At 36.8% G+C, this 27,070-nt stretch overlaps 1 protein-coding gene and 1 pseudogene across 1 annotated transcript in view; both read left to right on the top strand.

Annotated features, from left to right (window-relative positions):
* The window catches only part of LOC150092863 (RING finger protein 141-like), a 161,639-nt gene that overhangs the window by 125,882 nt on the left and 8,687 nt on the right, over positions 1-27,070 (top strand). Inside the window, exons 4-5 of the mRNA XM_090414583.1 lie at positions 11,181-11,395; positions 12,986-13,105. Of these exons, the coding sequence (XP_090270709.1) occupies positions 11,181-11,395; positions 12,986-13,105 (335 nt within the window). The remainder of the gene's footprint in view (positions 1-11,180; positions 11,396-12,985; positions 13,106-27,070) is intronic.
* Positions 18,348-18,466, top strand: LOC150092864 (5S ribosomal RNA; annotated as a pseudogene).

Below are 27,070 nucleotides of genomic sequence, written 5' to 3' on the forward strand. Positions count from 1 at the left end.
AGGTATGTGAGGAAATGAGTAATCTGGATGTGAATAAGGCTGTAGGACTTCATGATATATCACTGTATGTATTGAGGTAATGTTCCAGGGCTGTTGTTAACTCCCTGGAACATTACCTCAATAAACCTAAGCTTCAAAGGAGTGGAAAGAGGTCATAATTGTTCCACTTCATATGAAATGCTTAGGCTTTGAATTATAGGCCAATCTGCGTGTCTGGAGTTGTGATTTTGTGTTGATAACAGACATTCACTTTGATGGGCAGCATGATTTTCCTAAACGAAGATCATGCTTTAGCTATCTACTTACTTATTATAACTAGGTGACAAATGCAGTGGACAAGGGAGATCTACACAGTGATATATAGAGATTTTGTAAAGGCCTTTGATAAATTGCTGGTGATTAAATTGGAAAAGATGGGATTGAATAATGATAAGTGTACTGAATTGGAGATTGGTTGTCTGACAGGTATTAGCAGTTTTTGTAAGTGAACAATATCCCCTATATATGAGGAAATTGATAATGAACAATATCCCAGAAAAGAAACGTCACCAGTGGTGTATTCCAAGGATCTGTTTTGAGTCCATTGCTGTTTAATTTGTATGCTCATGATATTGGGAAGATTTGCAAATGATGCTAAGTTGGAAAAGCTATGAGGTGCAAAGTAGATGTATCTTTGCAAGAGGACTTGAATAAACTGGCTGAATGGACAAATGAATATGATTACGAGTTCAGCATTGCAAAGTGTAGGGTTTTAAAATTTAGGATACATAGATAGAATGTAGAGTATGCATTTAGTGGGAAGATCTTAGAGGATGTCAAGGTAATGAGGGATCTGCAGGTGATGGTGGACCAGGACCTGAAGTTTCATGGACAGGTTTCTAAAATTTGGAGGACAACACAGCAGATTATGGTGATAATGTGGAGGACATTGACATGTAGAAGTAAGGATGTTCTCATTCAGTTGTATAAGGCTTTGATTAGGCTACATATGGACTATTGTGTATAGTTTGGTCATATGCTTTTCAAAAGTCTAAAAGATATTGGAAAGGATCTCGAGACTATTGATTAAGGTGGTTACTTTTCTCTGGAATGTTTAGTATGAGGACAGACTGAGGGAATGCAATTTGCAGAGTTTGGTGGATAGGAAGAGAGAGAGAGGATATGATGATTGAGACATATAAGCTGGTAAGGAGTTATCACCAGATCAGTATGGATGAGGTTTTTCATAGAATGAGATAAGGAGAGGAGGAGATTCCATCTATGGAGCTATATAATGGGGGTATATGCTGGTTGGAGGGGGGGGTGAGTTTTTAAATGTAGAAAGAGTAGTGGGTGGTAATAATGCATTGTCTGAGAGTGTGAGTATTGAGACAGTAAATGCATTATTATTATTATTATCATCATCAGCAGACCTCCATGGAGTCAAGAGACTCATCGTGGGAGGTCCCATTCTCACATGCACAGCTCATCACACCTAGACTTAAATGCATTCACTGTCCCTACACTCACCACTCTCAGGCACTGCATTCTGATCTTACCACACCCCATGCAAAGAATCTGCTCCTCACCCACTTGCTTACAACCACCTTATACAGCTTCCAGGGATGGTCTCTTGTTCTTTCCCCCCTCTCTCTCCAGATATTCTAGGAAAAATAAAATCCAGGTTAATCTGGTAATTACCCCTTACCAAGTTATACATCTTGATCAAGTCTTCCCTCTTCCTTCTATCCACTAGGCACTGTTATTTGCATTTCCTCAATCTCTCCTCATATTCCACATTCCAGAAACCAACTTAGTCAGTCATCTCTGAATCCTTTCTAACATCGCATTTTTTTGAAAATGTGGTGACCAAATCACAGTAATCCATATGTGGCCTGATCCAAACTTTCTTACTTCTAAAAGTCAGTGTTCTCTGCATTATTGCCAGAATATGCTGTGTTGTCCTCACAATTTTAACAAAACGTCCACAAAATTTGAAGTCCCTATCTACCATAACTTTAATGGAATTTAATGGTTACAATCCTAATGAAATTCAGCAGAGAATTGACTCCTACTGTACACTACACTCACAGATGCAAGACCCTTCGACACTTGTGTGCATGTCAGAAGAAGGAGAATCCATTCCAATAATAGGGTAATCAATCAGTCTTGTGGGATGAGTTGTTTATTATTATACATCAGAAAATTAACTTTTTCTTTTATGAACATTGTAGTTTTTAAAATGGTAACTGTTTTGCTTGTATAACAGTTGGAAAATTTTATGTATAAAGCAGGTGATTTCACGTGTTGGTGACCAATTCATACATCCTTTATTTCTTTCTCTCCTTCACCATGAATTGACTCTTCTTAGCAATCTGCCAGACTGGGTTCTGTGAACTATGGGCATACAACATGTTCCAACACCTCAGGATTCTTTAACGGACTGCAGGGTTCCAATCCTTTATATTTCTGGTATCTCTGAATCTATTGTTAGAATGTTGAAGAAGTATCCTTATTCCCACATATATATTCCTATTAACAAAATTTCTTATCTGTTGCCATCCATAAAAGACAAACTGTGACCTCTATCTGGCATTTACCAGATACTTGGTGAATGTAATCTGGCATACTTTGGGAGACAGGCTGTTTTGTGGGGGAAAAAAAGAATTAATGAACATCAATATTATATTGAATATGAAATCTCAAAAGTCTGGTCTGACACAACATAGTATTGACACTAAACACAGTATCCAGTGGAATGAAGCTCGTCTTCTCCATAGAAGCAGTTTTTTATTATCACTATTATTATTACGTGACACCTCCAGGGAGTCCAAAGACTCATCAAGGGAGGGCACCTACTCTACAACTCTGTCTCCATCAACTATACCAACACCATCTACAACCCACCACCACTAGTATTTTTACAGACAATCACAAATATCCATGCCCACGGTGGGATTCAAATCTGCATCCTTTTGACCTTTTGAAGCCCTTTTATATCAGCTAAATCTGAATCAGAACAATTGTCTCTCTCTCTCCCACCCCCCAAAGTTTGGGAGATTCTCATTTTATGTTAACATCAAAAATAATTTTAAAAATAATATTAATTAATATATTAGTTTCTAGCACATAGCAACAGTTTTTAATTGGTAAGTTGTCATCGTCGTCCGGTAGCATCCTCTAGCAAGAGGGTTGCAGCAGATGAGCAGCTCTTCTCCATTTCTCTCTGTCTGTCACTTCCATCATTCTTAAACCATGATGTCATTAAACCACTCTCTAGTTGGTCTTCCACGTCTTCTCTTCCCCTCAACTTTCCCTTGTAATATAGTTCTTGTCAGGTGTCCCGAAGAACCTTTCAGAAGATGTCCTGCAAATCTAGTCTTTCTTTGCATAATATTCTTTAACAGTGTTCTTTCCATCCCAACTCGTCTTAAAACTTCTTGATTTGATATTCTTTCTGTATAGCTAATCTTTTCCATCTTTCTATAACACCACATTTCCAATGCATTAATTCTTTCCATCTCTCTCTCTTTCTTAGTGTCCATGACTCACTTCCATAACTTGCAATACTCCAAACTGTTGCTTTAACTATTCCAATTCTAACGCCTATTTTAGTGTTCTTGTTTATTAAAATTCTCTTCATTTCCATAAATGCCGATTTAGCTTTACCTATTCTATTTCTAATATCCAACTCTGAAGTTCCTTTCTCTGAGATCCAGCTACCTAAATATTGAAATCTTTCCACTTCTAAAATCTTTCCTCTACATCTTATTTTTACATTATCTCCTATTTTTCTACCCATTATCATTATCTTGGTCTTTTTTTGTGTTAATTCTTAGTCCATACTCTTTACAAGAGTTTTCAATTCTTTGAATAATTTGTTGTAACCCATTTTCACTTTCTGCCATCACTACTACATCATCTGCATATCTTAAGTTATTAATGATTCTTCCATTTATTTTTATTCCTTCTTCTACATCCTCAAGTGCCTCTCTAAACATTTGTTCACTATAAAATTTAAACAATAATGGTGATAACTTGCATCCTTGCCTGACTCCTCTCTCCACCGGGAATTCTCCTGTTTCCTCTCCATTTACACATACTGACGCTATTTGTGACCAATATAATCTTTTTAAAATTTCCAAGTCGTAAGAGTCAATATCAGTATTTTCTAGAATGTCAAAAAGCCTTTCATGTTTCACTGTATCAAATGCCTTTTCAAAATCTAGAAATCCCAAAAACAGCTTTCCACCATGGTTTAGTGTTTTCTCCCCAATAATTCTTAGACAAGTTATAGCCTCTCTAGTTCCTCTGTTGGTTCTGAATCCAAACTGTTCCTCATTCATTTCTTTTTCTATTTTATTCCTAATTCTCTCGAAAATTATTTGCACCAGAATTTTTTCTGTGTGAGTTATAAGACTTATCGTTCTAAAATTGTTACAGTCTAAAACTTCCGTCTTTTTTGGAATGGGGATAAAAATTGATTTTCTAAACTCCTCTGGTAATTCTTGTCCTTCATAAATTCCGTTAATAATTTGTCATAACACTTCCATACCTTTTTCACCTATATTCCTTATAAGTTCTATCTGTATACCATCTATTCCAGGGGATTTTCCTTCTTTCATCTTTTGAATTGCTAGATTCGATTCCTCCCTCATGGTGCACAGTCTCTGCCCACTAAGTTCTTTCCTTTGATTTTCTCCTCTTTCCCTGTCTTCATATAGTTTACTTACATATTCTTCCCATCTCTGTAATATCTTCTCTTTTTCTATCAGAATTTCACCTCTTTCATTCTTGATTGCTCCAGTCCTTATCATCTGGTAAGTTGTATGTACCTTATATTCCCATGATTATACATACTGATGATGTACTGTTATTTTCAGTACAATATATCTGTACTTTCATTTCATTAAATTAATTACTGTGATTATCATGTAATTTATTGTGTTAAGATCTCACTGTGACAGTAAGATCTTTAACAATGAGTCTCTGGACTCCATGAAGGTCTGATGATGATAATTAATGCTTAAAAAAAGACTGCTAAAAAGCATGAAAAAAAAATTGAAACAATACCTTCTAGCTTCTGACCTTTTACCATTAACCTCTAATTGTGTGCTAGTGTTTCTCTCCATGGATGTTAACAGATTTGTAATAATAGAACCTAATAAGATTTGTAAGGGTATCAACTTAATTTTTAAAAATCCAAACAGAAGTTGCAATTTTGGTTTGAGCATGTTTGAAAATCCCCCCCCCTCCTTCTTAGCCTAGTGCAGGTGTTTCCCAAACTTTCAGCACCCACATATCCACTCTCAGTCATGTAAGAGGTTACAATAATATTTCATTCAAACATGAATAATTCTAAAGTTATTTATTTTTTAACATTTGTGGTATAATAAATTAATGGCCCGTGCTCCTTACTTTCATTTGATTCAGATGCATCAATGTGTTTTTTCTCAGAGTTACTTCAATCCTTTTCATTTCCTTTATGATTTTTTTTTTTTGCTGTATATCTATCACAACTTCTAGCACAAACACGATTAAACATGTATAGATGTATGCATAGGTAGGAAAACAATCGCCTAGAACAGTGTTTCCCAACCTTTTTGATGTCGCCCCCCTGTAGTGAATGTTAATATATCGTGGACCCCCTGTAGCGAATGTTAATTCACTGCGGCCCCCATAAAATCCAAAATGGAAATTTTTTATATTTTACATACCATAAAGATGAAGTAATAAATTACAATTTTACAACACTAAATGTGTCATTTATGACAATGCAATACTGTTATAATTATAATTTTATTATAATTATAATAAAATCAGTTAGGCCAGGTGGGAACAACAGGTGTGAGCAACATGATAAGATAAAGTTTAATGTAAATAAACTATCCTGCTGACCCCCTTTGAATTACTCGCAGACCCCAGTTTGGGAAGCACTGGCCTAGAATTATTACAATTTATGATATGAATTGATTCCAAAATTAAGTGGAGAGTTATGACTGTATGGTTAGAAATTGAATTTAAACTTTTAATGCAAACTGTTCGAGCCACACATTTAGAATGCAATCATGTCATCAACCAGATGCAGCTCTAATGGAGGTCAGGTTATATGCCAAGAGATACATTTTGTTTTGACATCCTTCAGATTTATTAATTCTTCTTCTCTTCAAGAATTAGCATTTGCTGTTCTAACTTCACTGGTCTTCATCTTTCTCTCTCTCCTTCCCTCCCTCTTTGGTCTATATTTATCCACCTCTTTTGGTAGCCAATATCTTTCCTAAGCAGATGCTCTTTCCATTTCTCTCTATCATTTACATTGTAAATATCTAGCTCTCTTCTGATGTTTTCATTTTTTATATGGTCCAATTTTCTGCATCCTTAAGTTGCTCTTAAAAATCTAATTTCTTCAGCCCTTGTATTTTACTTTCATCTTTCTTTTTAATGGCCTATGTTTCTGAACCATGTAATAGAGTGGGAGTGGCCATTACTTAATAAAATTTTAGTTGAGTTTCTCATCTTGTTTTTTTATTCAGTGTCCTTTTAATTATTCCACAGATTTTCTGAAATTTCTTCATTTTTTTCATCTATATCTGAATCTTTTATATATGTTATTATGCAGCCTAAATAATTAAACTGTGTCACCTGTTATTTTATTTTCTATGACTATTTTTGATCTAACAGGATCTTGGCCTTTAAATGCTATCACTTTTGTTTTCATTTGTGAAATTTTTAAATTGTATTGCTTATTTGCTGATCATCTGCCAGCCTAGTTGGCCAAGTGGTTAGCATATCCGCTCTCCAGCCAAAAGGCTGTGGGTTCGAATCCTGCCATAGCATGGATGTTTGTGATTGTGTATGGAAGTGATGGTGGTTGGCGGTAGATGCTGTTAGTGGATTGAGTGGTGGAGACAGAGTTTTAAAGTAGATGCCCTCCCTTGATGAGTCTTTGGACTCCCTGGAGGTGCCACATAATAATAAATAATATTTTGTTTAATTCATAAACTGATTTTTGAAGGTCATCTTCATTGTCTTGTAATATAATCTGATCATCTGCAAACAGCATTGTATTGATAATACTTCTGGTTAACCAGCTACATTGTTTTGTTGCTGTTTTCCATATTTTAATAATCTGATCAACATATATATTGAATAAAGTTGGAGATAAGCTACATCCCTGTCTGACACCCTGATTTATTTCAATCTCTTCTGTTAATTTATTACCTAACCATAACCGTATTTTTGTATCTTTATATAAACTTTGTATGGCTTGTACTAAATGTAATGGATATCCTTGTTCATTGTCCCATTTCACCTTAGTCATAATACTGTGTCAGTAGTCTCACAGTCCTTAAGTTGCTTTACTCTCTACCTCTTTTTTGCTTTTACAGTTACTCCTCATGTATTATCTCATATCATACTTGTTGCATGCCAAATCATTTGTAACTGTCAAAAGAATTGTTTCTTTCACTTTATCTCTTTGCATCTGAAAAACATGATTTTTTTCATGCTCTCATCAAACTCCTTTTGGCATAGAATCATCGTGTAAAACTCCTTTTTGTCCTTTGCTGCATATTCTGCTTTTCCCTTCTCTTCATATTTACTTTTTTGTCTCTGCTGCATCACTTTCCAAATGTTTTTTACAGAGATCTAATACTAAATCTTATGTTATGTAAAAGATCATAACAGTCTTATTTATGCCCAAATCAGTCTTTAAATCAAACTAGACAGTTACTTACATCTTAAGACACCATGTCATATCAGAAACGTAATAAATCATATTATTGATAACATGTCAATAGCTCCTGGAATATCAGAAATGTAGGAGAATCTATGCTGAACAAATGCTTCCTTTTCTTTTTAATTTATGGGAGGGAGGGGAAGTATTTTTTGCTCACTAATTTTTTAAAAACTAGTTTTGCTTTGGTAATTAGTCTTGATATGATTTACTTTTGTATCACATCCATATTTTGACAAAGTGTGAATTGGTTAACTCATCCACAGAATGTTTAATAGATATTTTTTGGAATTAGCAAATGATTCTTGAAATCAAATGTTTAAGCTTTGTTGGCCTTTCAGGATACCAGGATACCAATTTCCAGGGTATTGGTATTCAAAATACCAGTATCCTAAATACATAAGAACCCTGTAGTGAGAAGCCCCTAGTTATCTCTGGTTTCTACTGATTAACTTATCATTAAGCTCTTGTCACTGGTCTTACAATACGTAGCTTTATGGACATCAACACTAATTCTTCTGGTGAATCAATAATATCAGATTTTTTTCTGCTTTTATACATTGTCATCGACTTGTTTTACAACAGCTAATATATTATTATTATTTGACCTCCATGGAGTCAGAGACTCATCACAGGAGGCACACACTATTGCACGCAATGCTCATCCAATTGTGCTTTAAACTGATTCAATGTGTCTATATCCACAATACACTCAGGCAATGCATTCCACTCACCACCCACTCTCCATGCAAAGAACCCTCATAACTCCTCTGTTCACACCCTCCTTATACAATGTCCAGCAATGGCTTCTTGTTCTACTCTCCTCTCCCGTTCTATGAAAAATCTCTTCCATGTTGACCCGATAACAACCCATAACTAGCTTATATGTCTCAATCATATCCCCCCCCTCTTCCTCCTATTCACGAGGCTCTGCAACTTTCTCTCTCAATCTGTCCTCGTACTCCACATTCCAAAGCCTACTGACTACCTTTGTGAATCTTCTCTAGACCCTTTCCAACATATTCTCGTCACCATGAAAACCTAGCGACCAAATCTGTGCACAATAATCCATGAGGCCTGATCAAGACCTTATGCAATGGAATCATAACCTCTCTATTTCTGCATCTTTGCATTATCCGATGTGATGTCTTCACAACTTGTACAATGTGGCCCCTGAATTTCAGGTCCTTGTCCACCATCACTCCTAGATCTCTCATCTCTTCTACTTCCATTCAAGTTTCCCTACTAAGTGTATACTTTGCATCCCATCATTGCTTACCAAATCTCAAAACCTTACACTCTGCAACATTGAACTGGTAGTTCCACTTACCTGCCCATTCATGCAATCTGTTCAAGTCCTCTTGTAAGGCAATAACATCCGCTTGACTTTGCATTGCTCTCTCCAGTTTTTCATCTGCAAACAGCTGGATATCACTAGGCCCCACAACTAACCCCTGCAGCACACCGCTAGTGACTCTTCTCTTTCGGGATACTGCACCCCCATATATAACTTTCTGATACCTGTCCGACAGCCAGTCACTGATCCAACTCAGAAGTCTGTTATCTGATCCCATCTGTTTCAATTTATTTAAGAGCTTGTCGTGTGGCAGTCTCTATCAAAAGCCTTGACAAAATCTAAGTGCACCACTGTATATGCATCTCCTCTGTCCAAGTATTTGTCACCTTGTTATAATTACATAAGTAAGTTAGTGAAACATGATCTTCCCTTAACAAACCCATGCTGATAACCACAGAGAATACCACTGTTATCAACCAATTTCTGTATCCTACTTCTCACCAATCTCTCCAGGACCTTCACCACAACCCCAGATATACAGACTGGCCTATAATTTGAAGCTACAACCTTATCACCACCTTGATGCAGTGGAACAATTTTACCCTCCTTCCACTCCCTTGAAACCTGTGCTGTTGTAAGACTCTTATTAAACAGGCATGCCAATGCTACTGCCAATTCCCTGGAACATCCCCTTAAGATGCATGGTGATATGTCATCAAATCCTATTGCCTTATTGATATCAAGGTTATTTATTTCCTCAAACACCTGCTCACTCACAATTAAGCCATCCCCTCCTATGTCCTCTACACTTAATTTCCTCCTGATTCCACCGCGATCAGGATGAAACACCCTTATAAATTGATTACTGAATACCTCAGCAATGTCTTCTGCAGCAGTTACCATTCTACCACTTTCATCCCTTAACTTCATCTTACCATGATCATTCTTCTTTATATTTGCCACATATCTAAAAAAAAAAAAAAAAAAAACTCTCTAGGGTTTTGCTTTGCCTGATTTGCCAATTTCTGCTCATATTCTACCCCTGTTTTCTTTACTAACTGAGTCACTCTCCTGGCTTGTTCTTTATACTCTTCATGCGACTGATTATTACCATTATTCATCTTGTACTTCCTCCAAATTACTTTCTTTTTCCATATTTCATGCTTAAACACCACATTCATCCATTTTACATCTACCTTATTCAGCCTTTTGGCCTTCGGAATACATTCACACATTGATGCTGTTATGTATTTCTTTGTCAATTCCCATTCAGCATTTATTTCCTTACCACTCAACTCCTCATTCCATGTTATAGCTTCAAGCTGTCTCCTAAGCTTGTCATAATCACTTGCCTTATAATTCCACATATATCCTTTCCTCACAAAAGTCTGCATGTGACTAGCCACAACTATGGTGGTTACTTCATGATCACTTTCACCAACTGGAGGAAAGTGTGAAACCCCCCTCTAACAATCACATCCTCTGATGAAATAATGAGATCTAGAACTCTTGATCCTCGCATGCCCTTCTTTACATGCTGCCTGAGATAGTGATCTCTCAAGAACTCGAGAAATTATTTCTTTATTCCCAAATACAATCTCTTCATTCCAATCTATACCACCATAATTAAAATCACCCATAATAATTACCCTTCCTTTGTTCACTAATCCAAGTTGTTTATACATTTCTTCATCACCACCTTCCACATTCCCAGGCCTATAGCAACATCCAACTAAATATGTCTTCCTCTCAACCTCAACATTACACTACACTGCCTCATAACCATTGCCACTATTTCCTCCTTTCATGTCTACCTTATGTGGACTTAATTCCCCTGCTGTATTCAGCTTTTATTTCAGTATAAAATTTGGTATAGTAAATTGTTTTTTACCTTGGCATTGATTATATGGGACATTCTGGAGTTCAATATAGTTAATGATTTCTTGTATAGAATTGACTATAAAGGCTCTTAAGTAAAGTAAAAGCTCCTCCTATTCAAATTATATGGAGTTGGATTGAATTAATACCTGTTTTTAGAGCTATATGCTGTATATTATCAGTATAGCAGTATTGTTGAAAATAATATATTTGTAATCTTTATTGTCAAAATACATCCTTATTATTTAATCACTTTAAAATATGCTGATTAATACCTATTATTTATTGTAGATTGATTCTGTAACCAAAAAAGTGGACTCATATAGAATACTCAACTTGCAGCAGTTTATAGAACTCCATAAGATGCTGACAGATTTTGTAACTACTAATCCTTTTTATGCAGAAGAATCTTCTTTACCTGGTCAGACTGATGGACCACAGAATCCCACATCATCTAATACAGCAGTGAAACAGTCACTGGTATCCACATCTATGTTTCTGGATAGGTAGCACATGCCTTTTTTTATCACTGGCATTCATATTAAATAAATTAAGAAAATTTTATGCATTAATTGAAGTTAATAGGTCGTTATCATTATTCAGTATAAGTTTGATATAATGCTCTGCACACACACAAAAATTATTATAACCAAGAAGAATTATTCTGAATATTAGTACAGGATTAAATTGTTTTTCTCCATGTACATATTATGGAGCTCTTTCGAGTTTAACATGTTTAAAGTGTAAATATTATTATTCAGGATCTCCATGAAGTCACAAGAGTTTTCATGGGAAGCCCATCTTGGACAGATTCTTAAACTTATTTCATCCTTAAACACATTCACCTTAAACTCATTCACTGGTTGTGCTCTCACTACCCTATCAGGCAGTGCATTCCACGGTCCACTTCACCCTCTAATGGATAGAAGACAAGCTCTTCTATCTATTCCTATCTTACAGGGTTGTTTGCTCATGTTTTGCTCCTTTCTCTTATTCTACCGTACAAAAGATCTCCCCAGTGTCAGCCCTGTAACTACTTCTCAGCAGTTTTAATGTCTCAATCATATTGCCTCTTATTCTTCTATCCACCAAACTCTGCAGTTCACATACCATCAGTCTAGCCTCATAATTAACAATGCACAGTCCTGATACCATGTTAGTTATCTGTCTCTGCACCTCCTCTCTCTCTCTTCCAGATTAATTTATCCCCTTCAAATCCCAGTGACCAGATCTGAGCACAGTAATCTAGATGTGGCCTGATCATGGCTTTATACAGTGGAATCACCATTCTTTTATCTCTAACAGTCAAAGTTCCTCTTAATACTGCAGCAGGTTCTCTTGGTTATCTTCACTGCCTTTGCAATATGTGCCTTAAACTTCAAATTTTTATTTACTATCATCCCAAGATTCCTTGCCTCCCCACTTTCTCTGGTATAGATCCACCAATGGAATATGTAGCCTCCCATCAGTGGATCCTAAATTTCAAGATGTTACATTTAGTTGCATTAAACTGATATTCCTATTCATATGGACCATCTGAATTGTAGCTTATTCAAATCTACCTGAAGGGCCACCACATTGGCATTATTACTAATAACTTTTCCCTCCAAATTCTTCACTCTCAGAGAACACAACTCATCACTTATCATAAGCAGTATTCCTCCGCCCCATTTACCTTCCTATCCTGCCAAAAATATGCGCTACCCTTCTACTTCTGTTCCTCTCAGGACATTCTTCCTCATTGCTCTCTCACTTACCTGCCTTCTCTGGTTCCCACAATCTCTCTCTCTCTCTCTTTTATCATTCTGTGGTTCTCCAATCTCTCTGGTTCTGTCATTTCCATAACACACAACTCCCTCTCTCTCTCTCTCTCTTTCACTCCTACTTTTGTGCACACTACATCATTTAGCCTTCCCATTCTCCTAATTTCTTTCTTCATGCATCTCAATCCATTTTTTTATATCTTCTATTTCTTCTCTCAGTATCTCTCTCTCTCTCTCTCTTGTAAATACCATTGATTGACAACAGCTGTTTTCTTTTGATCTCTTTTATGAATGGACCTGTGACTAGTAATAAAATATAATTATTCAATTTAGAATTGGTGCTATTGAAGAAGAAACATCAGATTTAGAAGATTGCTGTATTTGCTTAGACAGAACACCAGATGTTATGTTGCCTTGTTCTCATGCATTTTGTCTTCCCTGCATCCTTCAGTGGTAAGTATTGATATAATTTTCAAGTATGAGTTTGTTCATTTATTATTTTCAAATTCTTAATATCTGTTCAAGGGATACCTTCAACATATGAAAATTGCATGTGCTGGTTGGAAAGAGTTGAGTTCAAGTCTCATTTAGGATTCAGGGTTCATTTATAAATATTTTCAAATAAAGATAAGTTTTCTCAATAGAAGTGATAGTTTTTTTTTTTTTTGTATTTTTTTAGAAATCTGAAGAACACAAACAGTTATTTAAATAACTGTCATGGATTACACATGTAACAAAAATTATATAGAATTTTATTCAAAAATTCCAATATATTTCAGTTCCAACATCATGTTGGGACTGTCAGTGAGAAGATATTAACTACATTCAGAACATGAATCATGAGTCATAAATTATGCATATATTAGCTCATCTTTCAGTCACATCTGAAGTATATGATATTACACTATTAGAGTTCAAAGGAACAATTGTAGAAAGCTACATAGATAAAAAATAATTTTAATTATTAATTAAAAAAAAAAACTTATGAACAATTAATAGTGATAACTTTCCAAAACTTGGATATTGGCACACATTGAAGTTCAGACAATTTCATAGCGTTTCAAATGTTTTAAGGAAAATATGATAAGATTTGAACTTGCTAGAATGAAGAAGTTTTGTCTGGTTCCAAAGAAGTCTGTGCCTAATGTTCCTAGCATGAGAAGTAAGCCATACTTGTTAGATTCCAAAAATTTAATATCTTGATGTTCTTCAATTCTAATCAAGGCAGGATGGCCAGTCTATCCAAAATAGTAAAGATGACATGAGCAGGGTGTCTTACCAGGTGTCTACTTGCTAGACACCTGGTAAGGAAAGAAGTGGTAATGTATCCTATGTAGATGATAGAAAGGAAGACTGTTTCCAAGCTGGTTTGAAGGAAGCATATAGATTGAATTTATGAAGAATCCTTGCTGTGTGTTCCAAGGTTTCTTTAAGGTAAGGTATTGAAATTCTTTTCACATTGGATTGTAGTCTGGAAAAAATATGATAATTACCTTTTTTTTTTGTATTTGAATGGTAGTTTTGTCGTATTCATTACATATTAAATTGCTTTGAACTTTATTCAGTTCATCTAACAAAAGGGAATCCGAAGAAGAGATCATATGAGCGCTATGTACAAGATTCTTGATAATACTACCCATCTTTTGTGATCAATGATGGTGGGAGGATGAGTGATTGTATATACCAACAAAGATTATCGAAAATAAACTGAAAATTCCACATAATATGTGAGATTACAAATTATTAAGGTATCCAAAAAGGATAGTTGGTTATTGGATTCATGTTCAATAGTGAACTTGATATGGGAGTATGAGGAGTTTGTTTTCTCTGGGAACTGAAGTAATTCTGACTTGGAGTGGAACCAGACTGCAAATATATCATCAACAAAATGTAACCACATATGATGCCAGGGAAGTATAATGTCAGAGTTATTTTTCTAGATGCACCATAAAATAATCTAAAAACAACTTATTATAGCATGTAAAATAGCCTGCATTGATGGTGAATTTAAAGAGGTTAATCAGCTTTTAGCTGATTATTGCATGTGTTCCATTTAAAACTAATTAAAGTACAAGCAGTTATTAGGCACTTTTAATGCCCAGGGGGAAGCTGCATATTTTTCAAGTTAAGGTTTCTGTGGCTTGAAGTTTCCGTGCTTTTGGCCTGGCTAATATCACATATACAACTTTTTATTGATCAATTAAGCTATGAGAGAACCTGTATAGTGTACTGTAACAATAAGCCATTCATCTAATATCTCACTATAATTTTCATCATCTACTTCAATTTGAATAATAACAGTGGTTTATTCAGAAATCTCTGTATATTCCTTTTATCTATTTGTATTTTAATCTGAGGATGTACGTAAAAATGGTGTATGAAGCTGTTAAATAATTTCTTAAAAAAAAGTTACATATGGAATTAGCCAGACACAAAAGCATAGAAACTAGATATTTTTCATTGTCACTTGCTAACCTTGCTCTCTAATGATGTGATCTGTTTCTCTCAGAGGGACATTGACAAAATCAGTAAGTATTCCCAGTGCAAAGGAAGAGCTTCCATTAGAGGAAATGTCAGCTGACTTACCAGGTGGTAGACAAACTATATTACCTGATGAAATATCGCTACCTTGCTTATTGCAGGAATGGCTGCTATCATATTTGGGCTCCAAAGAAGGATATTGCCTTCTGTTTTACCACCCTCCCTCTCTCCTTTTACATGCAAAATGATTGCTATTCAAGAGCAAGTCGTACCATACATAACTGGAACCTTCTTCATTTCAGGCTACAGCAGTAAACTTGTTCTGCAGGCCAGGTATCTCTGAGCAGCCTAATGGTACCACATATAGTGCATAATCCTCAGCCACTTACTTTGCCATACAATGCCTGATGAGAGTTCAAGTAGTTTGAAATGCAAAGGAAACTTGGAAGCCATGTATGGCATAGAGATGAGGTGGTACTCACTCTCTATGAGTAACATGTCTAAGAGTTGTACTCCTCTTAGTGCATGAGCCTGCAATCCATTTCATTTGATGATGCAAGATTTTCAGCATAAAAACATACATCACTTTCAGACATCCAAATCAGTTTTTGATTGTACTTCACACTGCAGCTACAACAACTATTGTTTCTACATCCTAACTCTCCAAATTATAGGATTCTTTCTGCCACAAGTGTGGTATTGTACTTTTGTACAAATTGATATTGCATGCCAAATCTAGAATCTTCTCATTTTTTTGTCCTTATATTTAAGGTTTAATAATCATCTATCTCTACCTTTCCCTATTCTGAACATCGCCCTCGCTTTTAAAATATTATTCCTCTAGTTTGATTTTCTGCATTCCAGTTTATTTTCCTATGTGATTTTAATGTCTGTAGCTCCAAGTTGTACCTTTTTTTTTATTTCACATGCTGCCATCAATGATCTAATGTAAATTGTCATTTATGAATGCATAACATCATCATCAAATTCCAGATATATATACCCTCAAGGAATGTACAGGATATTCTTAGTAGTGCTATATGAAAAACTTACATACTTTCCTATGTGATTTTAATGTCTGTAGCTCCAAGTTGTACCTTTTTTTTATTTCACATGCTGCCATCAATGATCTAATGTAAATTGTCATTTATGAATGCATAACATCATCATCAAATTCCAGATATATATACCCTCAAGGAATGTACAGGATATTCTTAGTAGTGCTATATGAAAAACTTACATACTAACTTCCTATCAATAATTATCTTTCCAATGGTCCCACAGAAGGTTCTACTGAGGTAGAAGTGGAGGAATTTTTTGAGGCTTTAGAGAAAGCAACTGACACAGTGAAAAAGATAAAGTTAGTCTTTGTTGGGGATCTAAATAGCAGAGTAGGAAATGATTGTCAGACATGCAAAAATATTTTGGGAAAATTTGGAGAAAAGAGCAAAGCTAGTAATAATGGCAAATACATGTTTGATTTCTGCTCAGCACATGGTCTGGTTATTACTGACACCATGTTCGAACATAAAAATATGCACAAATTCACATGGAAAGAAGAGACAAGGAATAAGAAAAGTCTCATTGACTATTTATTGTTGATAGTGATGTTTTCTTCGTGGTGCAGGACTATGCAGGAGTTTACAGAGGATTTGAAATAGGAAGTGATCACCATTTAGTCTTGAGGACGATAAAATGAATTTCATATTGAAAAGAAGAACTGTAAGAAAGTTTTGAAGTGAATAAAAGTTGAGCAGCTCTCAGTTGTGAACTGTGGACTAAAATACACAAACATTATTGAACAAAAAATGAAAGAGTTTGAGAACAGGAACTGAACCTTGGAGATTTGGTAGCAATCCCAGAAGAAAACATTGATTATTTCAGCCAGAGAGGCATGTGGTGAGGTTGTCTGCAAGAATATAAAAATCAGAACTCCATGGTGAACACAGGAAGTTAAAGAGGCAATGAAGGAAAAGAGAGCATATCAAAAGTTCCTGGCAATAAGTCAGCTTATGCTCTTACAGAATACAGAGACAAATGTAAGAAAGCTAAACACTGTGTAAAACTAGCTAAACAAAAGTCATGGGAAGACTTTGGTAAGAACATAGAAAATTAATATCAAGAAGGTGCCAAAATATTCTGGAGGTTATTGAAGAAGTTCAGAAATAGTGCTGTAAAAGGAATTAGAGATGACAAAGGTGACGTGAAAACTGAAGAAAAAGATATCCTATCCTTGAACTGCGGAGTAATTACTTCGAAAAATTGCTAAATGAAACAATCAGTTACAGCACAGTGGTAAAAAAAAACACTGACCAGGCATGCAATCAGGAATGCATTATCCACACTTGAAGTAGAAAAATCCATCAAAAGCTGAAATATGGAAATGCACCTGGAGTAGATGATATTCGACCAGAAATGCTTAACTGTGGAGGTATAAAAGTCTTACAGTGGCTGCACTGCATAGTTCAGAAAGCCTGGACAGACGGACGAATTCCAGATGATTGGAGTACATCTGTCATAGTACCCATATATAAAAAGGGAAATAAAACTGAATGTGAAAATTACAGAGGTATTTCTCTGCTAAGTGTTCCTGGTAAGATTTATGCAAGTATACTTGAGAAATGGTTGAGAAGGATTGTAGAAGAAAAGCTTGGTGAAGAACAAGCAGGATTCAGGCCAAATAAAGGCTGTCATCATCAGATTTTCACTTTACTACAAATAGTTGAGAAAGCATGGGAATATAACAAAGATCTGTATTTAAGTTTTGTCGATCTGGGAAAGGCATATGACAAGGTGCCAAGAGAGAAGCTATTCAAAATGCTACAGTTGTATGGTGTCAGTGGGACATTATATCAAGCAATACTTGGTCTTTATTTGAGTTGTAAGTCTGCAGTTAGAATTGAAGGAAGTACAAGAAGATGGTTTAATGTTAAATCTGGTGTCAGACAAGGATGTACATTATCTCCTCTGTTATTCATTATCTATATGGATCACATTATGAAGGAAAGTGGTATTAAACCTATATCAAAATTGGAGATGTTAATGTCAGTTCTTTGCTTTATGTAGATGATGTTATACTTCTAAATAAATCCACTACAAGCCTGCAAGATTCCCTGACTAAATTGAATAGCTGTTATAATAGATATGGTATAAAGGTCAGCAATAACAAGACAAAGACAATGAAAATAGGCAGAAGCATTGAAAATATTTTTTTGCCAGCGGTCATTTCGCGTTAAATGCACCGGTTCTCTTCTGATCACCGAAGTTAAGTAGCGTTGAGCTCGGTTAGTACTTGGGAGGGTGGCCACCTAGGAATACCGAGTACCGCTGGCATGCTTCGATATTTTTTAGAAGGAAAGCTGTCTAAGAGCAAGGGGAAGAGAGGATTTTTGTTTGGAGAGTGAATTTAGATCAAGAGTGACTGACCTGCAAAGGGAGATTGATGAGTTGAAAGAGGAGGTGGAATGTCTTGTGAATGAGAGCAGAAGTATGAAAGATAAGATTAGGAGAATGGAAGAGATAAATGCAAGGCGAATCAGATTAGGAGAGAGAGAGAATTTATAATTTAGGGAGTATGAGTGAGAGGTATGGGGGTGCTAGAAGAGGAGAGAATGGAAACAGTAGAAGAGAGGGAATGAGAGAGAGGTATGGTAATTCTAGCAGACGAAAGGATGGAAACAGTAGGAGAGACGGAATGAGAGAGAGATATGGAAGTGCTAGAAGAGGAGAGAATGGAAACGGTAGGAGAGATGGAATGAGAGAGAGGTATGGGAATGCTAGAAGACGAGAGGATGGAAACAGTAGTAGGAGAGACAGAATGAGAGAGGGATATGGAAGTGCTAGAAGTGGAGAAAATAGAAACAGTAGGAGAGAGGGAATGAGAGAGATGTATGGGAGTGCTCGAAGAGGAGAGAATGGAAACAGTAGAAGAGAGAGGTATGGGAATGAAAGAAGAGGAGAGAATGGAAACAATAGGAGAGAGGGAATGGTAAGAGGTATAATGTATGGCGACTCAATGATCCGTGGTGTTTAAGATAGGATGCGTGAGGAGTGTTTGCCAGGAGGAACAATAGAAAGGGTGGCTATGGCAATTAAGAGAGGTGAAAGGGTGGATGAGATGATTGTGATGGTAGGAACGAATGACTTGGGTGGCAATGTAAGTCGGGCAGCGAGAGATATGAGATTTTTGCTCGAGACTGTACGGAAGAAGACTGAGAGAGGAAAAATAGTGTGCGTGTTGCCTAGGTATGATGATGAGCTGAGCAGAAGAGCGGTGATATTGAATGGCATAATAGCGAGAATGTGTGACAAGAGAGGACTGGTATATGTGGATGCTTGGAGTGCGTTTGAGGAAAGAGAGGAATTGTATGCGAGAGACCGTTTACATTTGAATGAGGAAGGACGTAGGCATCTGGAGAGATTGCTGTTCTGAACGAGTCAGTGTGTCCCAGGGAGGATGATAGCAGGGGTGGCCTCTTGTGGGAATGGATACTTGGGAGAAGGGAGACAATGTCAGGTAACACTGAGCCCAGTGGAGTCTAGAAGGGATAATGCTGGGTATAGAAACAATGGCATTTATATGCTGTATACTAATGCCAGGAGTATCCGGAATAAGGGAGAGGAATTGGTGGCGCAGATAGCATCAGCCTGGCCAAAAATTATTGCGATCACTGAGACGTGGTTGACAGAAGGGGATATAACAACAGGAATAGAAGTCGCTGGGTATAGCATTTTTCGTCAGGATAGGAGGGGAAAGCGTGGTGGTGGGGTACTTCTTATGATAAGTGATGACCTATGTCCTCTAAGAGTGGAGAATTTGGAAGGAAGTGAGACAAATGATTTTGAGAGCGTATGGTGTGAGGTAGAGGTAGGAAAGACAGGATATTTAGTGGGGTGTTGCTACAGACCCAGGAGCTCAGAGGATGGGGACCAGGAGATGTTTAGACAGCTAAGTTTGGCAAGTGCAAGAAGAATGATTGTTATGGGAGATTTTAACTTCAGTAGTATAAATTGGAGAGAGGAAGATGCATGTAGCAATAGGGGAATGGAATTTCTAGAATTCTTAAGGGACAAATGTCTTAGGCAACATGTAACAGAGGGAACAAGAGGTTCAAAAGTTTTGGATTTGGTTATAGCATCAGAAGAGTTGATAATAACTGAGTTGATGTCTCTCCCACCAGTTGGAGAGAGTGACCATATGGTGTTGACTTGGAAAATGAATAGACATGCAGGAGTATCAAAGAGACGGGAACTTATGTGGAATTATAAGGCAGGTGATTATAATAGTCTTAGACGTCAACTTTGGGAAGTTTCATGGAGGCAGGAATTGGAAGGCCGGGATATCACTAGTGCGTGGGAAATTGTGAAAGAATATTTGTTATCAGCAATGGTAAGTTGTATACCACGAGTGAAGAAGAGGACGCAATTTGGAGTAAAGTGGATGAAAAACAATATTAAATAGGAATTGTATGCGAAAAAGAGGCTATGGAAGAGATATAAGGAGACAGGTGAAGAGATGCATGAGGAATATAATATACAGGCCAGAAGAGTGACTAGTGTGGTAAGGAAAGCGAAACTGGAATATGAGAGGAGATTGGCCCTAAGATCCAAAGAAAATCCTAGGGAATTTTTTAGCTATGTGGCCAGTAGGAGGAGAAATGACTGTGGAAGAATGATATTGTGGGATAAAAATGGGAATAGAGCGACTGATGCAGAGGACATAGTGGAATTGTTCAATGAACACTTTATTGGAGTATTTCATCCTAGAGGAGTCAGTTTTAATGCTAGAGGGATAGGACTGGGTCGAGGTCTGGAGGTACAGGAGGAAAGTGTGTTTCAGATACTGAGTACTCTGGATGTCAGTAAAGCTGTGGGACTGGATGGTATTTCACCACGAGTTTTGAGAGAATGTGCTAGGGAATTGACAGCCTTTAACGTGGCTTTTCAATGAAAGTCTGGCTGTGGCAAAGGTGCCCAGGGAATGGAAGGAAGGTAAGATAGTGCCATTGCATAAGGGTGGTAACAGACTGGAAGTGTCTAATTATAGTCCAGTCTGTGTGTCATCAGTAGTTGTTAAGATCTTGGAGAAAGTAGTGAGGGAACCGTATACAGTATTGGGCAGATGAGGGTAATGTTATCTGTGAGAATCAACATGGATTTGTGTAAGGACGCTCTTGTTTTAGCAATATGCTAGCCTTTTATAATAAAGTTTCAAGAACATTAGATGAGGGAAAGGCATATACTGCAATTTTCTTAGACTTGGCAAAGGCATTTGACAGGGTGCCACATGATAAGCTGATATTTAAGTTGCAGCACATGGGTTTGGATGTCAGATTGGTCAACTGGATTCAGGATTGGCTGTCTGATAGGTATCAGAGAGTTGTGTATGGTGGAGCAGTTTCCAGGAGGCAGAGGGTTACAAGTGGGGTCCCACAGGGCTCAGTACTAGGACCTATATTGTTTAACCTTTATATCAATGACATAGCCAGTGGATTGCAGGGGGATATTCAGTTGTTTGCGGATGATGCGAAGCTGGGAAGGATTATTAGTAATAGTGCAGATATGGTAGCCCTGCAAGAGGATTTAAATAAGCTAGTTAGATGGGCAAATGAATGGGGGTGTCAGTTTAATGCAGCAAAATGTAAGGTCTTGAGGTTGGGAAACATCGATGGGATGCTGCATACTCTATGGGAGGAGTTATACTGGAGGAAGTAGGGGAGACAAGAGATCTGGGGTTGATGATTGATAGAAACCTGAAGTTTAGGGGACATATTGCAAAGGTGGTGAAGGTAACACAGAGGATTGCTGCTATTATGAGAAGGACACTGACCTGCAGAGATAAGAGGGTTATCATTCCGTTGTATAAGTCTCTGATCAGACCACACTTGGACTATTGTTCTCAGATTTGGTCCCCAGGATTTGAAGGCGATAAATTAACTGTGGAAAGGATACAAAGACGGATGACAAAGATGGTTTCAGGACTGTACAAGGATAGTTATGAGGATCGGCTGAGAGAATGTGGACTGCAGTGTTTGGTGGATAGAAGAAGGAGAGGTGATATGATTGAGACTTTTAAACTGTTGAGAGGTGGTTACAGGGTTGACACTGGGGAGTTCTTTTGCTTGGTTGAACAGCGGGAAGGAGTGATGACAAGAGGCCATCCCTGGAAGTTACGAAAGGAAACTGTGAGCAAGAGGGTAAGGAGTGGTTTCTTTGTGTGGAGGGTGGTTGAGCCGTGGAATGCATTGCCTGATGGAGTGGTGGGAGCGAGAACGGTCAGTGAGTTTAAAGAGTGGTATGATAGACTTTGTGTTTCTCAGGAGGGGACCTCCCCTTGATGAGTCTTGACAGACTTTATGTCTTAGGAAGGACCTCCCTCGATGAGTCTTTTGACTCCTTGGAGGCCTGAATAATAATAATAATAATAATAATAATAATAATATATATTCTCAATATAGGTTCTCCATTTGACTGCATTTTGAATTTAGAACCTAAATTTGGAAATAGGCAACTGAATCAACAAAGCTGGTATGATAGGAAGTCAACTGAATAAATTTATATGAAATAAGAGAGAAATTAGTCAGAAACACTAAATTAGCTGTATACAAAACAGTGCTCAAACCAGTTTTAACTTATGGGTCTGAGAGCTGGGTTAGAAGTAAAACACTTGACCAAAGACTAGAGACTGCAAATGTGAGAGTCCTGAAAAAGATTAGGTGCATGAACAGATGGTATCAATGGCAATATCATATTAACAAGGATATCAAGAAAGAACTTGACATTGTCAAGTTCTTTCTTCATATCCTCGTGGTATGGTCACATTGAGAGAGGAAAGATTAGCAAAACAAGTGTTCACTGCTAGGTTGGCAGGAAAAAGCACTTTTTACCATATCAATCCACCCATATCCACCGAGATATGGGTGGATTGATATGGTAAAAAGTGCCTTAGAAGACAAATATAAGACCTGATAATGTTGGAGTCTTGACTGGTAACTGATTGATTTTCAGGAAAATTGTAGATAGGAAGTTAGTAATCATGTAAATTTTTCATGTAGTACTATCATGAAACGTACACCTCTTGAGGGTACGTCAGGAATTTGATGATGATGATGAATTAATCTGTTACCTGTCAAGATTCCAATATTATCAGGTCTTATATTTCTGTCTTCTAAGGCACTTCTTATGGTATCACTCCACCTAGATTTTGGTCTTCATCTGGCTTTCTAACATCCAAGTGTTCTTTGCCATGCAAAGAACACTGGTTGTGGTTAACCTTCTTTCTCCCATTCTGTTTGCATAATTATGCTACATGAGATTAGCTGTGATGACACATTCCTGAATGCTAACAATGTCAAGTTCTTTCCTAATATCCTCATTTTTTAATATGATACTACCATTGATTACTCCCTAATCTTTCTCAGAACTCTCATATCTGTGGTCTCCGGTCATTAATCAAGAGTTTTATTTCTAACCCAGCACTCACATCCATAAGATAAAATTGGTTTGAACACTGTCTTGTTTAGTATTTTAGCTAGTTTAGTATTTTAACAAATTTCTCTCTTATTACATATAAATTTATTCAGTTGACTTCCTACCTTACCAGTTTTGCTAATTCTGTTGTCTGTTTTCATATTTAATATGTCATCTTCATTTAAAATTGTGCCTAAATAATTGAAATGTTTTAGTTGTTCTGTAGGTAGGTACTCCATTCAGATTGCAGTTAATATTTTCAGTGTTTTTTTTCTTATTTTCATTGTCTGTGTTTTTTAATGCAGATTTTCATACCAAATTTATTATAGCAGTTATTCAATTTAGTTAGGGAATCCTGCAGATTTGTACTGGATTTATTTTTAAAATATAACATATGCATAAAGTAAAGAGCTGAGGTTAACATCTCTAATTTTGATATCAGGATTAATACCATTTTCCTTCATAATGTGATCCATATAGATAATGAATAACACTGGAGATGATGTACACCCTTGTTTCACACCTGATTTAATGCCAAACCATCTTCCAATACTTACTTTAATCCTAACCTAATTTCTTTAATTCTGATTTACAATTCAAACATAGACTAAGTACTTACTTGATATAATGTTCCATTTACACCATATAACTCAAGTTTTTGAAACAGCTTTCCTCTTGGGACTTTGTCATATGCCTTTTCCAAATCTACAAAACCTAAATATAGATCCTTGTTACAGTATGAGGGACTTCCAGAAAGTAAGTTCTGTTTTTAAATATTTTCACTGCAGTGTTGCGATCGCAATGGTGCTCATGTGTGCTGAGTTTATTGATTTGTTACAAAGGCATTGGTTCTCTTTTCAGACATTCTTGCATTGTGTACACTTCTTGGTGTGTGTTTATAATGTCTAAGAAAATCGAATTGCCTGCCACATGTGAAATTAGGTCAGTTATCCATTTCTTGAATGCGAGGAACGTTAAAGCAGCTGAAATTCATCGGCAGATTATTGAGGTTTATGGAGAACAAGCAGTGAGTGATTTATTGGTACGAAGATGGGTAAGACTTTTTAATGAAGGAATGACAGGTGTGCATGATGATGAACGGAGTGGGCGACCATAGTAACTGATGATTTGGTGTGTTCAGTTGAAGAGATGATTCGTCAGAATAGTGGATTCACTATGACATCACATTTGCTGCAATTTCCTTAAGTTTCACGTTCACGTTTTCATGAAATTGTGTCGGAGAAACTGAATTATCAGAAATTATGTGCATGCTGGGTGCCGATGTTGCTTTCAGAACAACACAAAGTGATTCGGCTGGGCAGTGTGTTGGAATTCTTGACACGCTACCATGAGAATGGCGATGCTTTCTTGAGCAAACTTGTCACCTGGGACGAGACGGGTGCCGCATGCAACCCCTGAATCCAAACAACATTCCATGGAGGCACACCTCATCATCATTCAAGATGAAATTAAAGACAAAGGTTTCCACTCGAAAAATCATGTGCACTGTGTTTTGGGACAGACAAGGAATTTTGCTGGTAGACTTCTTGGGTCAAGGCTCCACAATCAACGTGAGTATGTACTGCCAAACCCTTAAGAAACTGCATTGTGCGATCCAGAATAAATGACGTGACATGCTTATCAGGGGCATTTTGATTCATGATAATACCCGCCCACACACGGGCAGCATAACACAACTACTTCTTGCCACCTTCGGTTGGGAACAATTCCATTATCCCCCATATAGTCCTGAACTTGTGCCAAGCGACTTTCATCTGTTCAAACATCTGAAATCTTTCGTTGGTGGTTTCAAGATGATGACAAGGTCAAAGAAGCAGTCAATACATGGTTTGTATCACAGGCGGCAATCTTCTATGATGAAGGTATACAACTCTTGGTGCCCCGTTATGATAAGTCCCTGATCAATGGCGGAAATTATGTGGAAAAGTAGCAAAAGATGTCTACTTCCATTTCCTTTGTTCTCCAATCTTTCCTTCCACAATTTTTTTAGCCATTTCTCAAGTATACTTGCATAAATATTACCAGGACCACTTAGGAGATAAATTCCTCTGTAATTATCACATTCAGTTTTATTTTCCTTTCTATAGGTATGTATTATGAGTTCTCTACTCCATTCATCTGGAATTCAACCTTCTGGCCATGCCTTCTGAATTATGTAGTGTGGCCACTGTAAAACTTTTATACCTCCATATTTCAGCATTTCTGGTCAAATATTGTCTAATCCAGCTGTTCTTTCACATTTCAGATTTTTGATGACTTTTCAATTTCTAGTACTGTTATGTATTCTCCATTGCATACATATAATAAATTTAGTTTAATCCTTTATCCAAGTGTAAGCAAACAAAGTTTGTGCCTGAAAATATCTTCAGGACTGAGGTAAGGTGGTACATCCCTTGGCAACTCGTAGCAAAGGTGGACCAAGCTCTCATCACTCCTTGTCTCAGTATCTCCCATAATGCAAAGCACATCTCCTTGTGGACATGTATGCATTGAGGGAAGGGCCACTACCCAGACCGGTTTCGATTGGTACATTCCCTTGGCTACGAGTTGCTAAGGGATGTACCATCTTACCTCAGTCCACAAAATATTTTCAGGTGCAAACTGCTTACACTTGGATAAAGGATTAAACTAAATTTATTATAGTCTAACCAAGTGCAAAATAAACTTCTAATGCATACATGTTGAATGTTTTCTACTACCAAACTGTCACTGTTTATTTCATTTAGCGATCTTTCAAAGTAAGTAACCCAGACATCTAGAATGGCTTATCTTCAGTTTTCACCTTTATCATCTCTAATTCATTTTACAGTACTCTTTTCCCCATTTCTGAGATTTTTAAATAGTGTCCACAATGTTTTACCATCTTCTTGATATTTATTTTCGATGTTCTTACTTTTGTTTATCTAGTTTTACACAGTGCTTCTCCTCTCTCTGACTTATTTGCCAACAACTTTCGATATGCTTTCTTTTATTTCCTTGACTATCTCTAATTTCCTGAGTCCATGTAGTTCTGATTTTTCTATCCTTGAAAATTACCTCACTACATGCCTCTCTGGCTGAATCAATCAATGCTTCAGGCAATGAATCTCTAGGTTTCATTCTTGCTCCAACTCTTTCATTTTTTCTTTAATGTTTGTTGAGTTCAGGTCACCTCGGAAGGGTGTTCAGCTCTGATTTGTTTTAAAACTTTCTTACACATCCTTCTCTTCAATTGAAATTCAGTTTTATCCTGCTCAATACTCAGTGATAATCACTTTCAGTTTCCAACTCTTTAGATCAGAGATTCCCAAAGTGTGTGTGTGTGTGTGTCCCAAAGCTGATTTTAGGTGTTTCTTTGTATATCTACAAAGGCAGATGAAGAACTAATTGATTTATCCGAAGACACTTCGTTGAAAATGAATTTTGATTGTAAAAAAGTGATACTGGTTTGGCTGTCAGTTCAAAACA

The sequence above is a fragment of the Typopeltis vanoorti genome, chromosome 25 (assembly GCF_054136105.1).
Source record: "Typopeltis vanoorti isolate ZY-2024b chromosome 25, IOZ_Tvanoo_1.0, whole genome shotgun sequence".
Lineage (NCBI taxonomy): Eukaryota > Metazoa > Arthropoda > Arachnida > Uropygi > Thelyphonidae > Typopeltis > Typopeltis vanoorti.